The 20,756-nt window shown below is 45.0% G+C and overlaps 1 protein-coding gene across 5 annotated transcripts in view; it reads right to left on the reverse strand.

The window, feature by feature from the left end:
- The window catches only part of PPP6R2 (protein phosphatase 6 regulatory subunit 2), a 355,372-nt gene that overhangs the window by 68,256 nt on the left and 266,360 nt on the right, over positions 1 to 20,756 (reverse strand). For all 5 annotated transcript variants that reach the window (XM_063926667.1, XM_063926669.1, XM_063926668.1 and 2 more), the window contains exons 16-18: positions 20,047 to 20,144; positions 19,461 to 19,518; positions 19,079 to 19,200 (exon numbers count right to left, since the gene is read on the reverse strand). In XM_063926667.1, the coding sequence (XP_063782737.1) occupies positions 19,079 to 19,200; positions 19,461 to 19,518; positions 20,047 to 20,144 (278 nt within the window). The remainder of the gene's footprint in view (positions 1 to 19,078; positions 19,201 to 19,460; positions 19,519 to 20,046; positions 20,145 to 20,756) is intronic.

Here is a 20,756-nt window from a genome sequence, read left to right on the forward strand (position 1 = left end):
TCACACTTCTCAGCAACCGTTCCTTGGACCTCGCCTTTATCAGGAGATCGTCCAAGTACGGGATAATTGTAACCCCTTGCTTGTGAAGGAGAACCATCATTTCTGCCATGACCTTGGTGAAAATCCTCGGGGCCGTGGAAAGCCCAAACGGCAACGTCTGAAATTGGTAATGAGAATCCTGTATCGCAAACCTGAGGAAGGCTTGATGCGGAGGATATATCGGGACATGTAAGTAGGCATCCTTTATGTCGATTGACGCCATAAAATCCCCCCTTCTAGGCTGGAAATCACAGCTCGAAGAGATTCCATCTTGAACTTGAAAACTTTCAAGTATGGATTGAGGGATTTTAGGTTCAGAATCGGTCTGACCGAACCGTCCGGTTTCGGTACAACAAAGAGGCTCGAGTAGAACCCCTCCCCCCGTTGGGACGGGAACAATGACCCTCTGTTGACACAACTTTTCTATTGCTGCCATCACCACCTCCCTGTCCGGAAGAGACACTGGTAAGGCCGAAATGAAAAACCGGTGAGGGGGCACCTCCTGAAACTCCAACTTGTATCCCTGAGATACTATCTCTAGGACCCAAGGATCCAGGCCAGACTGAACCCAGACCTGACTGAAGATCCGCAGACGGCCCCCCACCGGTCCGGACTCCCCCAGAGAAGCCCCAGCGTCATGCAGTGGACTTGGTAGCGGCAGGGGAGGACTTTTGGTCCTGGGCGCCTGACACTGCAGGCAACTTCCTTCCCCTTCCTCTACCCTTTGAAGCGAGGAAGGACAAACCTTTTCCACGCCTGTATTTATTTTTCTGTTGTGTGGGAACATAGGGAAGAAAAGACGACTTTTATCCGCAGTCGCAGTAGAGACCAGGTCAGCCAAGCCGTCCCCAAACAAGACATTACCTTCGAAGGGTAGAGCTCCATAGCTCTCTTGGAGTCGGCATCAGCATTCCATTGATGGATCCACAGCGCCCTCCTGGCCGAGATCGCCATGGCATTGGCTCTTGATCCCAAGAGACCAACATCCCTCGCCGCATCCTTCAGGTAATCTGCAGCTTCCTTGATATAACCAAGAGTCAAAAGAACATTATCTTTATCAAGGGTATCCATATCAGCAGCTAAATTCTCAGCCCATTTAGCAATAGCACTACTCACCCATACCGACGCCACAGCAGGTCTGAGCAATGCACCCGTACTAGCGAAAATGGACTTCAGAGACGTCTCCAGCTTGCGATCCGCCGGATCCTTGAGAGCTGCCGTGTCAGGAGACGGAAGCGCCACCTTCTTAGACAAACGAGATAGAGCTTTGACAACATTTGGAGACGCCTCCCATTTTCCCCTGTCATCAGAGGGGAAAGGATACGCCATGTAAATTCTCTTGGGAATCTGCCACCTCTTGTCCAGCGACTCCCAAGCCTTTTCACAAAGAGTATTCATTTCATGAGAGGGGGGAAAACTTCACCTCAGGTTTTTTCCCTTTGAACAAACAAATCCTTGTTTCCTGCACCGCAGGTTCATCAGAAATGTGTAAAACATCCTTTATAGCCACAATCATGTACTGAATACTCTTATCTAACCATGGATGTAAAGCAGCCTCAGTGAAATCAACCTCGGAATCAGAATCCGTGTCGGTATCAGTATCTACCACTTGGATATACGGCTGCTTTTGCGATCCCGATGGGGTCTGCACCTGAGACAAAGCATCCTCCAAGGATTTCCTCCACACCTGTGTCTGAGACTCCGATTTATCTAACCTTTTTGACAAAGAAGCCACATTTGTATTAAGTGTACTTAACAATGTGAGTAAATCAGGTGTCGGCTGCGCCGACAGAGCCAATTCCAGACCCGCATCTGCTCCCCCAGCAACCTCCTCCGGGGAATAACATTCAGTCTCAGACATGCCGACACTGAGTATCGACACACACACACACACACAATGCCTCAGCTAGGGGACAGGCCCACAAGGAAGCCTGGATAGAGAAACACGGAGGGAGTATGCCAGCTCACACCCCAGCGCCCATATATCCCACCAAAGAGTATATGTAAATAGCGCTGCTTCAAGGACAATAATTATGCACCACAAAACTGTGACCCCCTCCCCCCCCCCCCACAGATAAGCTCCCCGTTACTTGCAGTGGAGCTTTGGAGGTCCCGGGCCAGCGTCTCATGCAGCCGCGTGTATTGGCACTGGTGAGCCGTGCGGCTAAGCTCCGCCACTTCCCGGCGCGCTTCAGCCCGCTAAAATTTTTAAATTGTAAATGCCGGCGGGGGTATGAAAAACGGTGCCGAGGCCCCGAAAAGCCTTCTGCCGGGGCGCTTTCTCCCCCCAGCGCCCTGCACCGTGAGTGCCGTTGGTGAAGTGTGTGGGAGCATGGAGCGCAGCGCTACCGCTGCGCTGTACCTCGTTACTGAAGTCTTCTGCCGTCACTAAAGTCTTCTGCCTTCTGCATACTCACCCGGCTTCTTTCTTCTGGCTTCTGTGAGGGGGGTGACGGCGCGGCTCCGGGAACAAGCAGCTAGGCGCACCAAGTGATCGAACCCTCTGGAGCTAATGGTGTCCAGTAGCCTAAGAAGCAGAGCCCTTAAACTAAGTAGAAGTAGGTCTGACTTCTCTCCCCTCACTGGGCACAAAGTCTAACTGAGGTCTGGAGGAGGGGCATAGAGGGAGGAGCCAGTTCACATCCAGTTAAAGTCTTCTCAGTGTGCCCAAGCTCCTGCGGATCCTGTCTATACCCCATGGTCCTTTTGGAGTCCCCAGCATCCTCTAGGACATAAAAGATATATATATATATATATATATATATATATAGAATGTGGGAGATCGGCGGCACTCAGAGGCTTTCACATCCAGATTAATCAAGAAAGTGCATTTAATGCACATTAAATGCACTTTCTTTCTTGATTAATCTGGATGTGAAAGCCTCTGAGTGCCGCCGATCTCCCACATTCTGCATATTGGGGCCACCATACCCCGAGGAGGGCACCAGAGCGATACCCCTTTGGGGACCACGGAGTGCCGGGCTGTTTCCATGGACTGTATATATATATATATATATATATATTTTAAACGAGTGATCCAGCACTCTACTCACTATACTGCAGACACTTGCTGTGGTGCCTTCCCGGTGGTTCACTTAGATATCCATAGTAAAAAGGCGGCACTCACAGGCTTCAAAGAATTATAAAACTTTGTCCTTTATTAGGGTCCCAATATTTCAGGGATAACTCCCATCGTCAGGGACAAGCAAGTATACAAACATGTACGTAAACTGGTATATATAGCATCTCATAACAAGCAATCATCAGCAAACAGTCTCAACTGCACCAGCATGCATCCGCCCTCCCAGTGTATGTCTCAAAGCACAGTACACACTTCCGGTTAGGACCTGCTGCTGCTGCCAGCATAGGAAACCATGGCAACCAGAAAAACAAATACTCGCTATATCAAACGTTAAAAACATGAATAAACGTAAACCGTACATAACTGATAATAAAAAAACTATCCATCACCACAGGTATACTAAATAAATGTAAAAAACTCTTAAAAAGTGGGCTCTCCTAAAAACACTGCTAGGGTTTATCACCCTGCTTACAGCCTAACACATAACACTGTGCTTAAACAAGGGCCATGGGGTATAAAAGGTTTATACATTTACACAGAACCATCTGGACTTAAAATGACTACCAATTAGTTACTCCAGGATCATTGAAAGCTCCAAAATGCATCCTAACAGCACAACATCGATGCCTTACCATAACCATCGATGTTGGTTTGATAACCTTAACATTCCTTTAGGACCCTAATAAAGGACAAAGTTTTATAAATCTTTCAAGCCTGTGAGTGCCGCCTGTATACTATGTATATACATATATTTATTATTATTATTATTACCAGTTATTTATATAGCGCACACATATTCCGCAGCGCTTCATAGAGAATATTTGGCCATACACATTGGTTCCTGCCCCAGTGGAGCTTACAATCTATATTCCCTATCACATGTACACACGCACACATTCATACTAGGGTTACATTTTTTTGTTGGGATCCAATTAACCTACCAGTATATTTTTGGATTGCGGGAGGAAACTGGAGTACCCAGAGGAAACCCACGCAAGTACGGGGAGAATATACAAACTCCACACAGTTAGGGTCATGGTAGGAATCGAACCCATGACCTCAGTGCTGCAAGGGAGTAATGCTAACCATTACACCATCCGTACTGCCCCAGTATACGTGTGTGTGTGTGTGTGTGTGTGTGTGTATATATATATATATATATATTTATATATATATATATATATATATATATAGCAAGAATAGTTACACGGCACTCACTATGTCCTCAGTATCAGTGTAGAAATCTGTACAGCCAGTGCCTTCCAGTGGTACTGGCGTACGCTATACCAATAATAGATGCAGCAGACAGGCGGCACTCACGGCATGAAAGAACAACAGACAACGGTCTGGGAATATCAACGTTTCAATGTCTTGTTCACATTTTCGTCAGGATAAACAAACAAAATAGTGCTACTCACCTAAATACCTCCGTCTGATAGTCCACGGGGCCAGCGGGCCGCCGCGTCCCGCCGGACGAAAAAATTCCGTCATGCCGAGGCGCCGGCTTCGGCGTCATGGAGCACCCAAACCGGAACACCACTAAAGAGTGACTAGGCTTCATCTAGTAGTAGTGCATTACCATCAGCACTAAGAGTTCGATCCAAATTTGATTCGGTTTCTCAAAATCAGTCTATTAAAACATTTACAAGAACTGTTAACCACCAGGTACAAACTGCCATCAAAAAGGAAAAACCCCCCAATTCTAATCTCACGAAGGATGAATGGAAGGCTTTGAATAACCTTAGCAAGTATGATGACATCGTAATCCGCCCGGCGGATAAGGGGGGAGCGATTGTGGTACAAAATATCTCTGATTATATCACTGAACTGGATCGACAACTGTCTGATGTCCTAACATACCGAAAACTCCAGTCTGATCCAACCATCAATTTTAAAAAGGAGTTGGACAATATTCTATCACAAGCCACCCAGGAAGGTCTTTTGTCATCTACTCAGTGTCAAGCATTAAGCACCAAATTTCCAGTTGTACCGATGTTATATTCGGTACCAAAAATACATAAAAATAGTCAATTTTCTCCTGCACGCCCTATAATTTCTGCGAGGGGGTCCCTTTTCAAAAGGTATCCATATTTTTGGACTATCATTTACAACCATGCATTCAAGAAGTCGATCACTGCCTAAAAGATACTACATCTCTTCTCAATAAATTATCAGCTATTGGGACTGTTCCTACCAATTGTTTACTGGCCACAATTGATGTCCAGAATTTGTACACCTGTATCCCTCATGCAGAAGGACTGAAAGCGGTTGACATCCTGATTCGCAATAATCCAACGTACAACGGACCAGAAATGTTTTTTTTCTTTCTTTGTTACAGCTCACTTTACAAAGGAATTATTTCTTGTTCAATAACCAATTTTTTTTTACAGCTCCAAGGTTGTTCCATGGGCAGCAACGTATCGCCCTCTTTTGCTAACAGTTACATGTTGCAAATAGAGGAGGCATTGGCCCTCATTCCGAGTTGTTCGCTCGTTATTTTCCTTCGCATCGGTGCGATTTTCCGCTAACTGCGCATGCGCAATGTTCGCACTGCGGCTGCGTCAAGTAAATTTGCTAAGAAGTTTGGTATTTTACTCACGGCATTACGAGGATTTTTCTTCGTTCTGGTGATCGGAGTGTGATTGACAGGAAGCGGGTGTTTCTGGGCGGAAACTGGCCATTTTATGGGTGTGTGAGAAAAAACGCTGGCGTTTCTGGGAAAAACGCGGGAGTGGCTGGAGAAACGGGGGAGTGCCTGGGCGAACGCTGGGTGTGTTTGTGACATCAAACCAGGAACGAAACTGACTGAACTGATCGCAGTGGCAGAGTAAGTCTCGAGCTACTCAGAAACTGCTAAGAAATTTCTATTCGCAATTTTGCGAATCTTTCGTTCGCAATTCTGCTAAGCTAAGATTCACTCCCAGAGGGCGGCGGCTTAGCGTGTGCACTGCTGCGAAAAGCGGCTAGCGAGCGAACAACTCGGAATGAGGGCCATTGTTTCTGTCCAATGAGGCAACCAAACCTTTTGTCTTATTGTATCTTAGATATATAGACGATTTGCTTCTGTTCTGGACAGGTCCCCATAGCAGTTTGGAATCTTTACTTGAATCACACAATGAATCCAATTCCCCTGTTAAATTTACGTATGCCATACATGAACAAAGTGTCAACTATTTAGATGTGTTAATCACCATCAAAGAACAAAAAATTGAGACAGATATTTATATTAAAGATACCGACAGGAATAATCTTAAACAAGCTTTCAGTCACCATCCAATTTCCCTTCGTAAAGGCTTCCCCTATTCACAAATGCTTCGTCTAAAAGGAATCATTAGTGATGAAGCTAAATTAGAGATAGCATGTAATAACATGATTAGTAAATTCATGCAGAGAGGATATGCTCATTCAGATTTAATTACCATTAAAAACAAAGTACTCATGATGAGAAGGAGTGACACTAGCTCCTGTCGATAAATCTACTAACATAGATAGGTTAATTTGGACCAATCAGTTTAACACACAGAGCTCTATGGTTAATAAAGTCACTAAACAATTCTGGCCTATAGTGCAAACAAACAAAAAACTTAGTACTTTATCTAACACACATATTATGCCGGCTTACTGTAGAGGAAAGAACATACGTGACTTTGTTGTGAAAACTAATATTGAAAGCATTAAAAGAACACAAATCACCACATTTCTTAAATCTTCCTGCCCTGGGTGCTTCAAGTGCCTAGGCTGCACTACGTGCAGACATATGCTGACAGGGGACACTTTCTGTCACCCGTTTACCGGCAAAAAATGTAAGATTCGACACCGTGTGACATGTACCACACGCTTTGTAGTCTATCTTCTCAGCTGTCCTTGCGGGCTTCATTATGTCGGCAAGACAGACTGTATGTTTTAAGAGCGTATGGCTGGACATCGAACATCCATTAGAGCCGCTCTGACTTCAGGCCACAGTGACCAACCTGTAGCAAGACACTTTTTAAACGCTAAACATTCCATAGCAGTTTTGCGACATCGTATCATTGACCACATTCCTCCACTCAAAAGAGGTGGAGATCGTGGTCAATTGCTATTGAAAGCAGAGGCTAGATGGATATTTTTGCTTGACACTTTGTCTCCTCGTGGGTTAAATGAACATGCAGGTTTGTCTGCTTTCATTTAACTGACACATCACACAGTAACTGTTGAACACTTTTTGCAACATTATATAGGTTCTCGTTTCTGTGTTTTACATTTGATTTTTTCTGTATGTGTAAACTTATCACACTCAATCAATGGCTTTTTTAATGCCTAATATGGTTTCAACCGTATCATAGTGTGATATCTATCATTATTATATGATGTATATTTTGGGCTTTAATGGCATGTTGTTTAGGCAGCACTTGTATCGGACATGCTGTATCCCCAGCAATTATGTTACTGAGCACTTTGTCTCTTGCCTTTAAATATTTAATCTAAGGATATTATTCATTATATTGTCCGATCTCATTCTAGATAAACAATTTGTTTTTTTGTCACTCTTTAGTGGTGTTCCGGTCCGGGTGCTCCATGACGCCGAAGCCGGCGCCTCGGCATGACGTCATTTTTTCGTCCGGCGGGACGCTGGCGCCATGGACCATCAGACGGAGGTATTTAGGTGAGTAGCATTATTTTGTTTGTTTATCCCGACGAAAATGTGAATAAGACATTGAAACGTTGATATTCCCAGACCGTTGTCTGTTGTTCTTTCATGCCGTGAGTGCCGCCTGTCTGCTGCATCTATATATATATATATATATATATATATATATATACACACACACACACACACACACACACACATATATAATTTAAAAAAAACTGAAATCGAAGATGAGACCTTTCTTCAGTAATAAAAGAATGAACAATGCTTTCATTAGAGAAGAGCAGATTCCCAGAAATGAAGAGGACAAAATGTATAGTCTTTTTAATAAAGGTGACATGCTAGGCTAAACCCACATACTGGTTAATCTGTTCCAAATAAGATGAGAGATTCTTGGTATTAAATGTGATTGTTCTAACTCATACATTGTTACGATATTAACAGATTGTTACTCACATGACAACACATTCTTCATGAGAATTAAAACCTTAATGCCCGCTTGTATCTACAGCAAGCAGAGATACTCAGCCAGATGTGTTATCTAGGTGCAGATTCAAAATAAGAATTTACTTACCGATAATTCTATTTCTCGTAGTCCGTAGTGGATGCTGGGGACTCTGTAAGGACCATGGGGGATAGCGGCTCCGCAGGAGACTGGGCACAAAAGTAAAGCTTTAGAACTACCTGGTGTGCACTGGCTCCTCCCCCTATGACCCTCCTCCAAGCCTCAGTTAGGATACTGTGCCCGGACGAGCGTACACAATAAGGAAGGATTTTGAATCCCGGGTAAGACTCATACCAGCCACACCAATCACACCATATAACTTGTGATCTAAACCCAGTTAACAGCATGATAACAGAGGAGCCTCTAGAAAAGATGGCTCACTACAGCAATAACCCGATTTTTTGGTAACAATAACTATGTACCAGTATTGCAGACAATCCGCACTTGGGATGGGCGCCCAGCATCCACTACGGACTACGAGAAATAGAATTATCGGTAAGTAAATTCTTATTTTCTCTAACGTCCTAAGTGGATGCTGGGGACTCCGTAAGGACCATGGGGATTATACCAAAGCTCCCAAACGGACGGGAGAGTGCGGATGACTCTGCAGCACCAAATGAGAGAACTCCCGGTCCTCCTCAGCCAGGGTATCAAATTTGTAGAATTTTACAAACGTATTTGCTCCTGACCAAGTAGCTGCTCGGCAAAGTTGTAAAGCCGAGACCCCTCGGGCAGCCGCCCAAGATGAGCCCACCTTCCTTGTGGAATGGGCTTTTACAGATTTTGGCTGAGGCAGGCCTGCCACAGAATGTGCAAGCTGAATTGTACTACAAATCCAACGAGCAATAGTCTGCTTAGAAGCAGGAGCACCCAGCTTGTTGGGTGCATACAGAATAAACAACGAGTCAGATTTTCTGACTCCAGCCGTCCTGGAAACCAATATTTCCAGGGCTCTGACAACGTCTAGCAACTTGGAGTCCTCCAAGTCCCTAGTAGCCGCAGGCACCACAATAGGTTGATTCAGGTGAAACGCTGAAAACCACCTTAGGGAGAAACTGAGGACAAGTCCTCAATTCCGTCCTGTCCGAATGGAAAATCAGATGAGGACTTTTACAGGATAAAGCCGCCAATTCTGACACGCACCTGGCCCAGGCCAGGGCCAACAGCATGACCACTTTCCATGTGAGATATTTTAACTCCACATATTTAAGTGGTTCAAACCAATGTGACTTTTGGAACCCAAAAACTACATTTAGATCCCAAGGTGCCACTGGAGGCACAAAAGGAGGCTGTATATACAGTACCCCTTTCACAAACGTCTGAACTTCAGGGACTGAAGCTAGTTCTTTTTGGAAGAAAATTGACAGGGCCGAAATTTGAACCTTAATGGACCCCCATTTCAGGCCCATAGACACTCCTGTTTGCAGGAAATGTAGGAATTGACCTAGTTGAAAATTCCTCCGTCGGGGCCTTACTGGCCTCGCACCACGCAACATATTTTCGCCAAATGCGGTGATAATGTTTTGCGGTTATATCTTTCCTGGCTTTGATCAGGATAGGGATGACTTCATCCGGAATGCCTTTTTCCTTCAGGATCCGGCGTTCAACCGCCCTGCCGTAAAACGCAGTCGCGGTAAGTCTTGGAACAGACAGGGTCCTTGCTGGAGCAGGTCCCTTCTTAGAGGTAGAGGCCACGGATCCTCCGTGAGCATCTCTTGAAGTTCCGGTTACCAAGTCCTTCTTGGCCAATCCGGAACCACGAATATAGTGCTTACTCCTCTCCATCTTATAATTCTCAGTACCTTGGTTATGAGAGGCAGAGGAGGGAACACATACACTGACTGGTACACCCACTGTGTTACCAGAGCGTCTACAGCTATTGCCTGAGGGTCCCTTGACCTGGCGCAATACTTGTCGAGTTTTATAAACATGTGGAAGACTTCTGGGTGAAGTCCCCACTCTCCCGGGTGGAGGTCGTGTCTGCTGAGGAAGTCTGCTTCCCAGTTGTCCACTCCCGGAATGAATACTGCTGACAGTGCTATCACATGATTTTCCGTCCAGCGAAGAATCCTTGCAGCTTCTGCCATTGCCCTTCTGCTTCTTTTGTCACCCTGTCTGTTTACGTGGGTGACTGCCAAGATGTTGTCCGAATGGATCAACTCCGGGTGACCTTGAAGCAGAGGTCTTGCTGAGCTTAGAGCCTTGTAAATGGCCCTTAGCTTCAGGATATTTATGTGAAGTGATGTCTCCAGGCTTGACCATAAGCTCTGGAAATTCCTTCCCTGTGTGACTGCTCCCCAGCCTCGCAGGCTGGCATCCGTGGTCACCAGGACCCAGTCCTGAATGTGCGGCCCTCTAGAAGATGAGCACTCTGCAACCACCACAGGAGAGACACCCTTGTGCTTGGTGACAGGGTTATCCGCTGATGCATCTGAAGATGCGACCCAGACCATTTGTCCAGCAGGTCCCAACTGGAAAGTTCTTGCGTGGAATCTACCGCATGGGATTGCTTCATAGGAAGCCACCATTTTTTCCAGAACCATCTCATTGATGTACTGAGACTTGGCTCGGTTATAGGAGGTTCCCGACTAGCTCGGATAACTCCCTGACTTTCTCCTCCGGGAGAAACACCTTTTTCTGAACTGTGTCCAGGATCATCCCTAAAAACAGAAGACGAGTCGTCGGAATCAGCTGCGATTTTGGAATATTGAGAATCCAATCGTGCTGCCGCAACACTACCTGAGATAGTGCTACACCGACCTCCAACTGTTCCCTGGATCTTACCCTTATCAGGGAATCGTCCAAGTAAGGGATAACTAAAATTCCCTTCCTTCGAAGGAGTATCATCATTTCGGCCATTACCTTGGTAAAGACCCGGGGTGCCGTGGACCATCCATACGGCAGCGTCTGAAACTGATAGTGACAGTTCTGTACCATAAACCTGAGGTACCCTTGGTGAGAAGGGTAAATTGGGACATGAAGGTAAGCATCCTTGATGTACCGAGACATCATGTAGTCCTCTTCTTCCAGGTTCGCAATCACTGCTCTGAGTGACTCAATCTTGAATTTGAACCTCTGTATGTAAGTGTTCAAAGATTTTAGATTTAGAATTGGTCTCACCGAGCCGTCCGGCTTCGGTACCACAACAGTGTGGAATAATACCCCTTTCCCTGTTGCAGGAGGGGTACCTTGATTATCACCTGCTGGGAATACAGCTTGTGAATGGCTTCCAAAACTGTCTCCCTGTCAGAAGGAGACATCGGTAAAGCCGACTTTAGGAAACGGCGAGGGGGAGACGTCTCGAATTCCAATTTGTACCCCTGAGATATCACCTGAAGGATCCAGGGGTCTACTTGCGAGTGAGCCCACTGCGCGCTGAAATTCATTGAGACGGGCCCCCACCGTGCCTGATTCTGCTTGTAAAGCCCCAGCGTCATACTGAGGGCTTGGCAGAGGCGGGAGAGGGTTTCTGTTCCTGGGAACTGGCTGATTTCTGCAGCCTTTTTCCTCTCCCTCTGTCACGGGGCAGAAATGAGGAACCTTTTGCCCGCTTGCCCACGAAAAGACTGCGCTTGATAATACGGCGTCTTCTCATGTTGAGAGGCGACCTGGGGTACAAACGTGGATTTCCCAGCTGTTGCCGTGGCCACCGGGTCTGAAAGACCGACCCCAAATAACTCATCCCCTTAATAAGGCAATACTTCCAAATGCCGTTTGGAATCCGCATCACCTGACCACTGTCGTGTCCATAACCCTCTACTGGTAGAAATGGACAACGCACTTAGACTTGATGCCAGTCGGCAAATATTCCGCTGTGCATCACGCATATATAGAAATGCATCTTTTAAAATGCTCTATAGGCAATAATATACTGTCCCTATCTAGGGTATCAATATTTTCAGTCAGGGAATCCGACCACGCCAACCCAGCACTGCACATCCAGGCTGAGGCGATTGCTGGTCGCAGTATAACACCAGTATGTGTGTAAATACCTTTTAGGATGCCCTCCTGCTTTCTATCAGCAGGATCCTTAAGGGCGGCCATCTCAGGAGAGGATAGAGCCCTTGCTCTTACAAGCGTGTGAGCGCTTTATCCACCCTAGGGGGTGTTTCCCAACGCACCCTAACCTCTGGCGGGAAAGGATATAATGCCAATAACATTTTAGAAATTATCAGTTGTTATCGGGGGAAAACCACGCATCATCACACACCTCATTTAATTTCTCAGATTCAGGAAAACTACAGGTAGTTTTTCCTCACCGAACATAATACCCCTTTTTGGTGGTACTCGTATTATCAGAAATGTGTAAAACATTTTTCATTGCCTCAATCATGTAACGTGTGGCCCTACTGGAAGTCACATTTGTCTCTTCACCGTCGACACTGGAGTCAGTATCCGTGTCGGCGTCTATATCTGCCATCTGAGGTAACGGGCGCTTTAGAGCCCCTGACGGCCTATGAGACGTCTGGACAGGCACAAGCTGAGTAGCCGGCTGTCTCATGTCAACCACTGTCTTTTATACAGAGCTGACACTGTTACGTAATTCCTTCCAACAGTTCATCCACTCAGGTGTCGACCCCCTAGGGGGTGACATCACTATTACAGGCAATCTGCTCCGTCTCCACATCATTTTTCTCCTCATACATGTCGACACAAACGTACCGACATACAGCACACACACAGGGAATGCTCTGATAGAGGACAGGACCCCACTAGCCCTTTGGGGAGACAGAGGGAGAGTTTGCCAGCACACACCAGAGCGCTATATATATACAGGGATAACCTTATATAAGTGTTTTTTCCCCTTATAGCTGCTGTATCTTTAATACTGCGCGTAATTAGTGCCCCCCTTCTCTTTTTTAACCCTTTCTGTAGTGTAGTGACTGCAGGGGAGAGCCAGGGAGCTTCCCTCCAACGGAGCTGTGAGGGAAAATGGCGCCAGTGTGCTGAGGAGATAGGCTCCGCCCCCTTATCGGCGGCCTTATCTCCCGTTTTTCTATGTATTCTGGCAGGGGTTAAATTCATCCATATAGCCCAGGAGCTATATGTGATGCATTTTTTTTGTGCCATCCAAGGTGTTTTTATTGCGTCTCAGGGCGCCCCCCCCAGCGCCCTGCACCCTCAGTGACCGGAGTGTGAAGTGTGCTGAGAGCAATGGCGCACAGCTGCAGTGCTGTGCGCTACCTTGTTGAAGACAGGACCTCTTCTGTCTTCTGGCTCTGTAAGGGGGCCGGCGGCGCGGCTCTGGGACCCATCCATGGCTGGGCCTGTGATCGTCCCTCTGGAGCTAATGTCCAGTAGCCTAAGAAGCCCAATCCACTCTGCACGCAGGTGAGTTCGCTTCTTCTCCCCTTAGTCCCTCGATGCAGTGAGCCTGTTGCCAGCAGGTCTCACTGAAAATAAAAAACCTAAAACTAAACTTTTCACTAAGCAGCTCAGGAGAGCCACCTAGTGTGCACCCTTCTCGTTCGGGCACAAAAATCTAACTGAGGCTTGGAGGAGGGTCATAGGGGGAGGAGCCAGTGCACACCAGGTAGTTCTAAAGCTTTACTTTTGTGCCTAGTCTCCTGCGGAGCCGCTATCCCCCATGGTCCTTACGGAGTCCCCAGCATCCACTTAGGACGTTAGAGAAATAATGTTTCTCCATGTGATACAAAACAATCTGAGGTAAATGAAAGCACTGAGCGCCTGTGATTTCATTATTAAGAACAGGAGTTTTAAGCTGTGTAAATACTATACACTGTTGCAGGTATAAACATTGGTGACATTGTGTAGATTTAAAACATATACTAGAACAAAATAGGACTACCTGTTTCTGCCATTTTCTTCTCAGAGAGTGGAGGGGCAATATGCAATGTGTAAACACAATTGTATATGTATATAAACCTCCATTTCTCCTGAAAGTGATACAATAGGAGACATGTTATAAGCAGGCTAGTCATATATTCCCCTGCTTATAATGCACAGTTTTTCCTAATGAACACTTAAGTGATGTCAACAAAATGTATTATTTATACATATAGTAATATCACTTGTGTATTTTACAGAGCTAAAAATACCATTGGTCAATGCTAAGCACAAGCTCTGTGGAGAAAATGAGGTTATATCAGCACAGCTTGGCTCTCCATTGTTAAGTGTATGTGCCACGGGATGCAGTGAATATACCTGCTGTTGAAATCCTGGTGTACAGCAGACCGACAGCCAGTGACCGCAGTCCCGTATTCACACTCGGGTGATGGGTCCATGCCACCACCTGAGTGAGAATATAACCTGAAGCGTGGTGAGCACAGCAAGCCCGCGAGGGGACTTGCTGCCTTGTAAGCAGGATGCCTCTTTCAGGATACTGACAGCCGCCATCCTGTCTGCTGGGATTACATATGTATTTCGTACCATCCCCTGGATATAACTCACAGTGTAGATTGGCAATATAAAGGTGTGCATGTGTACCTTGATGGAGACAGCCAACAATAGGTATGAGCCTTATTGTGTACGGTACCCCATACAAAGATGCTGTTGGGGGGGGAAACAGATCAAAGCAGAACAGCAGGAGAAATTTTTATATTACAGGTTGAGTATCCCTTATCCAAAATGCTGGGGAACAGAGGTATTTTGGATATAGGATTTTTCCGTATTTTGGAATAATTGCATACCATAATGAGATATCATGGTGATGGGTCCCAAGTCTAAGCACAGAATACATTTATGTTACAAATACACCTTATACACACAGCCTGAAGGTGATTTTAGCCAATATTTTTTATAACTTTGTGCATTAAACAAAGTGTATCTAAAGTCACACAATTTATTTATGTTTCATATACACCTTATACACACAGCCTGAAGGTCATTTAATACAATATTTTAATAACTTTGTGTATTAAACAAAGTTTGTGCACATTGAGCCATCAAAAAACAAAGGTTTCATTATCTCACTCTCACTCAAAAAAGTCCGTATTTCGGAATATTTGGATATGGGATACTCAACCTGTACTCTATCAGTGTCTGCAATCAAGGCTGACACGTGCAGAGATATCAAGGAAACAAAGGGGTATATGCAATTGCGGTCGAATTCCCGAAAATGTCGAAAAACGGGACATTTTCGCCAAAAAAAAAAAAATTTGACAATGCAATTCAGTACTTTTCGTCAAAAAAACGGACTTTCCAAATTCGACTTTTTGAAATTCGACATTTGTCAAATTCGACATTTCTGCAATGGTACAAATGTGGCAATTCGACAAAAGTATATTCAATTGAAGTTTGGAAATTCGACAACAGTGCTTTTAGACAGTAAATTCGGCATTTTCAATCCGCCACACTTTGGTGGCAGAATCTAATAAAAAATGTTTAAAACATGTTTTTTTTGGTGTTTTTTTTATTGGTAATAGCATATCTATTTATATTAGAAGGGATAAGGTACTTGGTTTGTCTATTTTGGAGGCACAAGTATTATTTATATATTTTTAAAAATATTATTATTATTATTATTATTTATTTATTTTTTAAATGGAATGGTAAAAATCAGAATAAAAATTGCGTGGGGTCCCCCCTTCTAAGCATAACCAGCCTCGGGCTCTTCGAGCCGGTCCTGGTTCTAAAAATCCGGGGGAAAAACTGACAGTGGATCCCCCGTATTTTTAAAACCAGCACCGGGCTCTGCGCCTGGTGCTGGTGCAAAAAATACGGGTGACAAAAAGTGTAGGGGTCCCCCGTATTTTTTACACCAGCATCGGGCTCCACTAGCTGGACAGATAATGCCACAGCCGGGGGTCACTTTTATACAGCGCCCTGCGGCCGTGGCATTAAATATCCAACTAGTCACCTTTGGCCGGGGTACCCTGGGGGAGTGGGGACACCTTCAATCAAGGGGTCCCCCCCCCAAGGGTGAAGCCCGAGGCTGCCCCCCCCCCCATCCAAGGGCTGCGGATGGGGGGCTGATAGCCTTGAGAAAATTGAAAGAATATTGTTTTTTCCAGTAGTACTACAAGTCCCAGCAAGCCTCCCCGCAAGCTGGTACTTGGAGAACCACAAGTACCAGCATGAGGGAGAAAAACGGGCCCGCTGGTACCTGTAGTTCTACTGGAAAAAAAATACCCAAATAAAAACAGGAGACACACACCGTGAAAGTAAAACTTTATTTCACACATGTCGACACACACACATACTTACCTATGTTCACACGCCGACCTCTGTCCACTTGTCCAAGTAGAATCCACGTGTATCTGTGATTAAAATTATACTCACCTGATCCAGTATCCAGATTATAATCCACGTACTTGGCAAAAAAAAAAAAAAACGAACACCCGGACCAGGCGGACTGAAAGGGGTCCCATGTTTACACATGGGACCCCTTTCCCCGAATGCAGAGACCCCCCGTGACTGCTGTCACAGAAAGGTCTCTTCAGCCAATCAGGAAGCGCCACTTCGTGGCACTCTCCTGATTGGCTGTATGCGCGTCTGAACTCAGACAGCGCATCGCACAGCTCCCTCCATTAGTTTCAATGGTGGGAACTTTGCGGTCAGCGGTGGGGTTACCCGCGGTCAGCGGCTGACCGCGGGTGACCTCACCGCTGACCGCAAAGTTCCCACCATTGAAAGTAATGGAGGGAGCTGTGCAATGCGCGTCTGAGCTTAGACGCGCAGAGCCAATCAGGTGAGTGCCACGAAGTGGCACTTCCTGATTGGCTGAAGAGACCTTTCTGTGACAGCAGTCACGGGGGGGTCTCTGCATTCGGGGAAAGGGGTCCCATGTGTAAACATGGGACCCCTTTCAGCCCGCCTGGTCCGGGTGTTCTTTTTCTTTTTTTTTGCCAAGTACGTGGATTATAATCTGGACACTGGATCAGGTGAGTATAATTTTTTTCACAGGTACCCCGGATTCTTCAGTGACGAGGGGGGCGTGGCAGTCGGCGGGTCAACATAGGTAAGTATGTGTGTGTCGGCAGGTGTGAAATAAAGTTTTACTTTCACGGTGTGTGTCTCCTGTTTTTATTTGGGTATTTTTTTTCCAATAGAACTACAGGTACCAGCGGGCCCGCATGCTGGTACTTGTGGTTCTCCAAGTACTAGCTTGCGGGGGAGGCTTGCTGGGACTTGTAGTACTACTGGAAAAAACAATATTCTTTCATTTTTCTCAAGGCTATCAGCCCCCCTTCCGCAGCCCTTGGATGGGGGGGGACAGCCTCGGGCTTCACCCCTGGCCCTTGGGTGGCTGGGGTGGGACACTCCTTGATTGAAGGGGTCCCCACTCCCCCAGGGTACCCCGGCCAGGGGTGACTAGTTGGATATTTAATGCCACGGCCGCAGTATAAAAGTGACCCCGGGCTGTGGCATTATCTGTCCAGCTAGTGGAGCCCGATGCTGGTGTAAAAAATACGGGGGACCCCTACTCTTTTTGTCCCCCGTATTTTGTGCACCAGCACCAGGCGCAGAGCCCGGTGCTGGTTTTAAAAATACGGGGGATCCACTGTCAGTTTTTCCCCCGGATTTTTAGAACCAGGACCGGCTCGAAGAGCCCGAGGCTGGTTATGCTTTGGAGGGGGGACCCCCACGCAATTTTTTTTTCGTGTTTTTTCCCGTTTTTCCCCGTTTTTTAAAAATCGGAACAAAATCCGTCAAATCGGCCGTTTTTCGACAGCGGGACTGTCGAATCCGTTTTTGATTGAATATGTTGAATTTCGACACCCACTTGCCGGAATTCGACGGTCGAATTAAAAAACGGACGAAAAATTGCCGCAATTCGCCGGCAATTGCATATACCCCAAAATGTCTATGTAAAACCAATGCATTGCTGATCCAGCCTGGCAGTGGTAGGGTGTATTTCCCCAGGGTACCTTTTTGTCATACTAGAATCTTTTTTTTTTTTTTCTTTAACTTTCTCTTAATATTTTGTTTTCTTAAACAGGGGAAGACTTGAATAGCCTGGTAACTAGTAAGAAACACAAAGTGATTTCATATGGGTTTCAATGCACTCTGTAAAGGCAGCACAGGAACAATAACCAAAATACATGATACCTGGTCCCATCACTGTACACAATGGCTGCCAATCACAGCGACAGTAGGGCAATAGGGATTTGTGCCATCTCCATCATGACACTTTAAAATACAGGTTGAGTATCCCATATCCAAATATTCCGAAATACGGAATATTCCGAAATACAGAATTTTTTTAGTTGGACTGACATAGTGAAACCTTTGTTTTCTGATGGCTCAGTGTATACAAAGTTATTAAAATATTGTATTAAATGACCTTCAGGCTGTGTGTATAAGGTGTATATGAAACATAAATTAATTGTATGTATGTAAACAAACTTTGTTTAATGCACAAAGTTATTAAAAATATTGGCTAAAATGACCCTCAGGCAGTGTGTATAAGGTCTATATGAAACATAATGCATTCTGTGCTTAGACTTGGGTCCCATAGCCATGATATCTCATTATGGTATACAAATATTCCAAAATACGGAAAAAGCCGATATCCAAAATACTTTTGGTCCCGAGCATTTTGGATATGGGATACTCAACCTGTATCAGTCTGCAGTATGATGCCACCAGATGTGACATTTGTAAACATCAATATGCATGAAGCAGTTAGTATTGATTTCCATGGAAAAATAACAATGTATTGCAGCTCAATTAGACTACAAAGGTTAATCCAGGAAAACTGCTTTATGGCAATATATGGACAGTTTAGAACCAGAGAATTCTTTCATAAGCAGAAATGAGCAGATACTTTGTAAATGCATCTGGAGACAGGGCGTGAAGACAGTAGTCCAGATGGACAGACTATGAGAAAATGAGACAGGACAAGAAGGCATCTACTTACCGAGTTCTAGACTTAACCTGTGTGCCATAACCAATCTCCTTTTCCTCCCAAATATCCTCCTCTTCGTCATCAAACTGTTGGATGCGCTCGTTACAGCAAGCTTCAAATAAGGCAGCATTAGGCTGAAATAAGGAGCAGTGTGTATAAGTATATGAAATATACAATGGTTAATAAACAAATAGAATATTTATTTGAACTGTGCACAATTCTATATAATGAAAGTGTATAATTCTGAGCATGTACTAACTCTTAACATCAGTTAAACAGCAGGTTCTACAGTAATCTGTTGTGATATAAAACTGTAACAGTATTTAAAAGAAAAGGGAAAGAAAATACCGAACTTCTTGCAAGTTCACTACAAGTCATTAGATATAGTACTTACATTTTCATCTTCTGCTTCTAAATTAAAATTAATCTCTGTGATGCGGTCAAAAGGAGCACTAAAATATAGAGAGAGACATTTATAATGGCTTCACTACATTCAAAATACAATAACTGAGAATAAAAATATAAGGGAAATGAAAATGGTGATTCCAAAAAAAAAGAAAAAAAAAAAGCAGGGATTTTGTAAGTTTTCAGGGAATTACAGGGGAAAAAGCGATAGTCACAGCAACTATCTGAGCAGCATAAATACAGTAAGAACACTGAATAGAGTTGTCTATTACATATTACAATCTGGTTACCCACAACTGAAACACAATGCAAACATGGGGCCCCTGCATTTCGCTCAGTGGGTCATTAGTTAACCTCTTTGCCACCATTCCCATCACATACAGGCAGACTTGAGCAGAATGGTGTAATGGTGTCAATGGTGTCAATATCAAATGTATCAACCAAAATTGCACAATGTGTGGTATAGTACAACGTAACAACTGAATACAATATACAGTAGTCACTTGCAAGACATGGCACGCACAGACTAACGGTTAGTTAGAAACGCGATAACACTAGTATAGAAGGTGAATTACTTGATGTTGTCTTCCTGCTCAGCAAATTCTTCATCGTTAAATCCAAACTGATCAACAAAGTTAGAGGTCATTTGCTGAACCTGGTAATCGGAAAACGCCTGAAATCCACAAGAGAAAAAAAAAATGCCAAAGTGAAATAAGGAGATTTATGGCATACTTACCATTATTAAATGTCTTTCTGCGAGGTACACTGGATTCCACAGCGAATAACATCGGGGTGTAGAGTTGGATCTTGATCCGAGGCACCAACAGGCTAAAGCTTTGACTGTTCCCAGGATGCACTGCACCGCCTCCTCTATAGCCCCGCCTCCAGGCACTGGAGCTCAGTTTTGTTAACCAGTCCAATGCAGTAGCAGGTAAGAGAGACGGTAGATGTTAGTCACATAGAACCACATTCTCACGACAGGAGAAGGGACTGGCGGCTAATGCCATACAAACCCAAAGAAGCTAAGTGTGTCAGGGTGGGCACCCTGTGGAATCCAGTGTACCTCGCAGAAAAAGATTTAACAATGGTAAATCTACCATAAATCTCCTTTTCTGCAGCGGGGTAAACTGTGATTCCACAGGGAATAACATCAGGAGGGGACGCACTGTAGCGGGCACAAGAACCCGGCATCCATAGGAAGCATTCTGGGAGGTGGAAGTGTCAAAGGCATAGAACTTGATGAATGTGTTCACTGAGGACTACGTAGCCGCATTGCACAATTGTT

The sequence above is a fragment of the Pseudophryne corroboree genome, chromosome 6 (assembly GCF_028390025.1).
Source record: "Pseudophryne corroboree isolate aPseCor3 chromosome 6, aPseCor3.hap2, whole genome shotgun sequence".
Lineage (NCBI taxonomy): Eukaryota > Metazoa > Chordata > Amphibia > Anura > Myobatrachidae > Pseudophryne > Pseudophryne corroboree.